Source organism: Teleopsis dalmanni, chromosome 2 (assembly GCF_002237135.1).
Source record: "Teleopsis dalmanni isolate 2A chromosome 2, ASM223713v2, whole genome shotgun sequence".
NCBI lineage: Eukaryota > Metazoa > Arthropoda > Insecta > Diptera > Diopsidae > Teleopsis > Teleopsis dalmanni.
In genome coordinates, this window is record NC_051847.1 from 135,576,827 (window position 1) to 135,584,128 (window position 7,302).

At 27.4% G+C, this 7,302-nt stretch overlaps 1 protein-coding gene across 1 annotated transcript in view; it reads right to left on the reverse strand.

Annotated features, from left to right (window-relative positions):
• Nucleotides 1-418: 418 nt before the first annotated feature.
• LOC119675774 (octopamine receptor-like) overlaps nucleotides 419-7,302 on the reverse strand; it is an 82,059-nt gene continuing 75,175 nt past the window's right edge. The window contains exons 4-7 of the mRNA XM_038086982.1: nucleotides 6,714-6,816; nucleotides 5,778-5,903; nucleotides 5,048-5,225; nucleotides 419-1,656 (exon numbers count right to left, since the gene is read on the reverse strand). Coding sequence (XP_037942910.1) covers nucleotides 844-1,656; nucleotides 5,048-5,225; nucleotides 5,778-5,903; nucleotides 6,714-6,816 — 1,220 coding nt within the window. The 3' untranslated portion in view covers nucleotides 419-843. The remainder of the gene's footprint in view (nucleotides 1,657-5,047; nucleotides 5,226-5,777; nucleotides 5,904-6,713; nucleotides 6,817-7,302) is intronic.

Sequence of the window (7,302 nt, forward strand, 5' to 3'; positions counted from 1 at the left end):
TTATATCATTTTTAGTATTCTGTAAAAAATGTTGATTAGCAATTTGTTTTTAAGTACACTATTAATATATAAATAATTAAAATCTATTCTAATGGGCCGCAACAGAAGTTAATAAAGTATAAAAAATTGTTATATTTAAGAGTTATTTATTTAATACAAAATCATTTGGTTACGTTAAACAAATAAATTATAAAAAATTCATTATAGCTACATTTTGCACATACAATATAAAATACAATACGTGGAAAAAATTAGTAAAAACATTATTTTAATAAATATTTTATAAATAGCTTAATTAATTAAGTACTAAATGCATTAAAATTAATTTTCACACATATTTAACAATACACAAACACATATTAAGCACTTTAAACATTTATATAAATTTATATAAATTTTTTCAAAGCCTAACGTTTTTTTAAGAATATTTCAACTAATATTTTAAACTTTAAATATTAAAAATATGCAAATTTCCTGCAAGTGCACAGTTGACCCAGGGCCACAAACACGTCTGCGGAAGCCGAAATTGGCTGTCAACCGATTGAAATTGATTTAATTTTTACTTATGCCTGAAATGTCAATATTAACATTTTAAATCGAATTTTTAAATTGAAGTTTTAAGTTTTGGCTGTGATGTCAGGAGCACAAAATATTGGACATTGCCTTGGAGAAAATCAATTTAAAATTGAATTTAAAAGTTTATTCACATATATGTCTTTTCGTTTGTCTGTTTAGGATAATTTACTAAAATATTTTTGACCTACGGATTACACATTTTTAACTTTAAACTCATATCGGAACTGATTTTGAGTTGTTGAGTTACTCTTGACAGCTACGAGCATTTCAACCTCGGAACATGGCCATATGGTTTGGCGGTGGTTTCTTGCAGATACGTCGACATGTCAAACGCCAAAATGCGGTACGAAAGTCCGGATTGTAGAATGCATAGATAAATGGATTGATAGCGCTATTAACCCAACCCACCCAAGTTAGAAATGTCGTTATGCCCTGCAGTACAGCAGCTGGCGGCAGGAATGGTATGAGTAAATAATAGACAAAAAATGGTAACCAGCATGCGATGAAGCCGCCCATAACCATTGTCAATGTTTTGGCAGTTTTTGTGTCACGTTTTGTAGTGGAAACGCGCATTGGTATGCGATGATGGGATGTGTTGTGCTGGTGGGTGTGCATGTGCCCATGTTGCTGTTGTGAGTTTTGCTGCCCTCGTACTTGATTAATTTTAGCAACTTGTGCCATTGGTAATGATGTAAGACATGTCTCAGAATATGAAGCAGTATTTTCAAGATATTGAAATTTTTGCATTGGCAAGGATGCAGCACGTTTTTCGCTTACTGCAACGCCTACTGGTGTCGTGTGTATGCAAGGTCCGCCATATTTGCAACTAACTGCAGAACAATGTATAAGCGATGAGAGACGAGAGACCTCAACTAATTCATAAAATGAAGCTTGATGAGGCATAGCAGTCTCAGTAATGTAATTCTTATTGCATTTGCTACATTTGAGACTGTTATTCTTACTTCCACTGGTCCAACGCATTTTGAATGAAGGAAATTTCGGTGTGGCACATTGGAAATGTTCGGATTCTGATAAGAAATTATCGAAATCAATTTCATGATCTGCTGTTCGTTCAGAGTTCTGAAATCAAAATAAATTACTATTTAATACGATTCATAATAAAAATGCAAAATATATATAATTTTGAAAAAATAAAATTTTGAATAAATAGTTGAACAGAAGCAAAATTATTACAATTTAATAAAATAAATTTTTTAACGGTGTTGCAAAAAAAAGAATATAATTTCGAAGCTATCAAAATTGAATTTCACTTTACGATGTAATTGTTTATTATTAATTGATTTATTACGACTCATCAAAGAAATGTATTTTGTCTTATAATTGCTAGTTCCTTTTTAAAGTATTATATTCCCTTATTCGCTGAAGTTTCACAGTATTGTTAAAAAAAGCTAGCAGGTTCATTATAGATGAGAAGATCTCGATGAAGCTTAAGTGAAAAGAATGGGCAATGACTGAACTGCAAAAGGAGAGGAGATGACAAGTAGATGCTGAGAAAGACCAATTTTTCACTAAAAAAGATATAATTTCTTAGTCAACCGACAATTTTTCTATCAATGGACAAACTGAAATTAAATGACGAAAAGTTATGCATTTCAATATTTGTTTTAATCATTTTCTTCTCAGTCTATATCACAAACTTTCATTGACGACAACTTACACAAAACATAAATTTTAACATAAAAAATGCACAATCGGTCTAATATATGATAATAGAAGTTGCAGGACTCTACGAGTATGTTAAAAAACTATATGCATACTTTAAGGATGGGATACCAGCATTTTCGGAAAGCTATAGAAACGACGAAACAGTTTAACCAATATTAGTGCTCTTGTGATATTGAAAAGAGTAAAAGGATTAATAAGATATAAAAGTAAATGAAGAACTCGTTTTTTCTAGAAACAAACGAAACTGAAATAATAGTCAAAAGTAGCATACAAATAGAAATGAATAGAGAGAAAAGAGAATACAAAGAAAGAAGAGAGCGAGGAAAAACATAAAAAATTAATAATTAAATAAATAAAAACTGAGAAGAAGAAGGAACAAGATAAATGACAAGATTGTTTACTATATAAAAAAAGACAAACAAACGAGAGAAATATGAGGAACATATAATAAGCTAAAAAAGAAAATAATGAGTGTGTATAACAATAAAGAGAGAGTAAAAAAATTACAAATGTGAAAGAAAATGTAGACCAAGCAATGAAAGAAGAAGAGTATGATATAAAAGAAAAAATAGTTTATATATAACAATTTCGAGGGAAACAATAAGACGAAGATGAAAAGAAAATTTAGTTGACAGAAAATATATATGGAAACAGTATTAAAAATTGTGATTTATAGAGAGAGAGAGAGAGAGAAATGATAACTAAAAAACTTGAAGAAAAATGTTTAAAAAGACATAAGATTCTGCAAAACATAGATAACAAATTTATGTGAGTAGATCAAAGATAAATAAATCTGAAAGTAAAAAGAGTTGAACAAAATGTCATCTAATGAAACAATCAATGAATGGAAAGAAAAGGGACAACAGTGAAGAAGGTAGAAATATTTGAATTAAATAACTGTAGTTCACCTAAATAGAAAATATCAATGATGTATACATAACCGGCCAGCAACGTATGGCAAACAAGAAATTATATTCCAAACTCAGATAGAATTTAATTTAGGTATTAAGTTGTATGCCTCTTAAATATTAAATCTTTATCAAATAAGATTCAAGCACACTCATATTTGGAAAGAAAGAGTGAGTTTTTTTTAATTATGGAAGCAAAAACAAACAATGGTTTTGTGAAAGAATCTCCAACTTCAGAGAATAAAATCAAATAGGTGTATTCTTCCGTGTGTGGTTTTCTTCGCGTTTGTCTACCAACACTAGAATAAATTTATTTATAGGTGCTTATATCGCATATTGATTCTGTAAATGTGCTACATTATTGTAATAAAAAATGTAAAAACTTACAGATATTATTTCTACTCACAGTACACTTTTTATGAATATTTGTTTGAAAATGTACTTAACTATTAATATTGCACAATTATAAAGTATGCTATGTTCATATATGTACATATATATATACATGATATCATATGTGTGTTCTTTACATATAAATAAATCTGGTTATATGTACCATATTATTGATGATATTTGGGTAATACTACTTGGGTCCAACAAAGCAAGTTGAGAAAAATTTAACCCAAGAATTGCGGATGATATAAGATCTGCAGTTCTCGATAAAATAACTTTGTATACCACGCTACAGGCAACTACATCAACCGTTGTTAAAACACACTTTCGAAAAGCAATCAAACATTTTTCAAAGTGGAGGTGTTAAATATTTCTAAATGCACTGGTCTCTTCAAAATGAGTTGAAATAAATCAATAATAAAATAAGACAATGCCAACACAATTCGAAATTCGCCTTTATTCCTTCAAGAATTGCACAAAAAAAAAATTGTTATAATTACTTTTACGTAGTTTTTACTATATTTATATAAGAGGTAGAAGGATTCGAATAGAAAAGACAAGATAAGCATATGAAAATTAATAAAAATAAAAAGTAAATTAAATTACAAATTTAGTACAATTTCAATACTAAATTATTATTATTTCCATATTTATAAGCTTTGGGAAAGGGCTGAATTATAGTTAATGTACGTAAGTTTAGTTATTTTAGGAATTTTATTTTCTAATCGATCAATTAATCAACAATCAATTTATTTAAAAAACTATTTAATAACAATTTTTAAGTAATCAAAAATTTTGATTCATAATTATTGTTCTTTTATATTTTTTTAATGGGTTGGTTGCAGTGTCGTGTCTACAGATATCTTTCCGCTTTCTATATATAGCGATTTAACACCATTTTAATTATTGAATATTATTTGTTAAAAAGTATTAGATTTTTTGCATTTTACAAAATATTTAAAAGCTTTAAAAAGATATTTATAAAAACTTCTTTCACAACTAACCTAACAATTTCTTAAAATACAGACATGACTGCTTTCTTTTTATTTTTATTTTAATAAAAAATAAAGAAATATAATTTGTGAAACACAATTTAACAATTTAGTAAAATTGTAAAAATATTAATTAGAAAAAAAGTTTTATGGAAATGTTGTTTAGGATACGCTTCCTAAGAAGAAATTTATTATAAAAACAAAAAATTAATAATTAATTAATTTGAAGTTCACACATATTTTTTATAAATTCTTTATTTATAATCCTTTCATTTATACAAATTTGTATTTGTTATTTGTATTTGTATTCATAGAACTTCCGACGTAGTAGCATATTATATTGTATTAATATAAACAATCCATTTTATGAAAAATATTTTTAATATCTGTTCTAATCCCCAATCTGCCTCTGGTATTCGAAAATATAAAACCCATTCATCACTGAACTATGTATTTATGTAAAAAACATTTACTGAAAATGACAAGACTTACTGCATCCCGTACAATGCGCTGTCGTCGTGATGTCAGCACATAACCAATTTTCAAGTACACATACAGCATCACTGCCAGTGGAATGAAAAATGAACCCATTGCGGAAAAGATCACATATCCTTTGTTTTGATTGTAGCGACAAACTACAACACCTCCTTGACGTCGTCCTGGTTCATACCTAAGGATGGAATGCATAGAAAAATAGTAAAAAATATAAATTTTATTTATAGATATTTATTATTTTAAAAATTTATAGTATTTTATATTTTAGAAGTTATATCTATACATTTGCAACACAAAAATATGACTTTGTTTATATTTGGACTTTAAAATCAAGTAAACGCACATAAAATAAATTGGATTAAGGCTGTCATATGTATACTATTTCATAGCTTATACTTTAGTAGGATGTATGTGGAATTTTACTTAAATAATATATTTATAAGAGAAAAATATTTAAGAAAAAATTTTATTTCTTTTTTTTTTGAATTAAGATATATATGCTTTTAGCAGTATTTATAATAATAAATCATAATATTTAAAGTTTTTACAAATTTAAGAATTCCACAAAAATGCAAAAGCCTAGAATATATGAATATTCTAAAATAGTTATAATGGAATTTTAATACAATTTATTATTAGATTATTTAAAAACTATAAGGGTTTTTCTAAATACATTTTTACTTATAACAAAAATTTAAATAATTCATCATATTTAAAACATACTTACCATCCCAAATATGGAGGACAAGTGATTGATAGTGCCGTTACCCACACAATAAATATCATCATCAATGCTAACCGTTTGGAGCGACGTTTTTTGGAATATGTTAATGGCTGCGTAACTGCTAGATATCTGTATGAATAAGTTATGTTTATATTAACTGTTTATATATACAGAAAGCAAAAAATATTGTAAGCTATGGTGTGATGTGTAAAAAATGTCATTAAAAAGTAATTCAAACTTCAAAAATATTACAAAGCACACATAGATGAGGTGGCGTAATTCAACTCACAGGAGAAAATATATGCGTATGATAAAATTATATTAGTAAGCCATATGGAAAAGTTCTTTTTAGTATATATAACATAAAAATGAAAATATACTCATTACTAATAAATAATATTAAGTTTGAGTTCTGCACCTTTACTTTGATATGATGTCATTATGGAAGAAAATTATTTTTTCAGAGTTACTATTTTTACACATAGGTATTTTTTTTTCCACTCTTACACTTGCTTACTTTTATTTATTTTTCTAATTTTTTTCAACATTTTTCTAGAATCTGAACCTCCTTTAAGAATAAAATTTATGTAGTAATATACATTAATTCGTATTACCCTTTAGCAATTAACACATACATTACCTTAGCTCCATGGCATTTATTTACCATTTTACTTTCATAATTTATAACAACACCAAAGTCAACAACACAAATTTTCTAAAACAATTTAACTCTGTGAAAAACAGACCCGTATGTAGGATCTGTATGTATACACTACGAAGTAGCCGTAGAATGAAGTATGTACTACGTAGCGTATACTTAATTGTTTTGTATGTAGTAGCAATTAGTTGATGTGTTGTTCTTAGGAACTCATAAGGTTTCCGTTTCATGTTACTGTGTATGCACGAGTTTCATATAAAAATGTTAAGTTTGTAAATTACCTGTCCAGACTAATGGCACACAAGCTTAGAATGGAGCTAGTGCACAGCAGAATATCCAGCGAAATCCAAATATCACACAAAATCCAACCGTATCGCCATGTACCTGTGAATTATGACCGCAAGAGCAAGGTTAGCAAATAATAAAGCAGAAGTATTTATTTTTTTATTTTATTTTTAAGTTTGAATTTATTGTGAGATGAAAATTTAGTTTTTTATTAGAAAAATTGACCAAATGAAAATTTTAAATTGTAATAATATAAGTAACCTTTCAAGCTCTCAACTAAATAAAAGAAAGTTTAATCATTTAATTATTAAACAGAGTTTAAGATATGCTATTCTACTGAAAAGAGCTTCTAATAACCATAAATTAAATTCTGTAAAAATTTTTATTAAGCTTGATAATTGGGTGAGGTCTGTATAGGAGAGAAACTGAACCCCATAAACAAGCATAAATGACACACATTCTTTTAAAGTTTTTATAAAGCTGAAAATGCACTAACATCTGACTATATGTGGTCTCCGAACAGTAATAACACTCTAACATTTAAGAAATGAATACAGTACTATCGAAATGCATTAAATATATTAT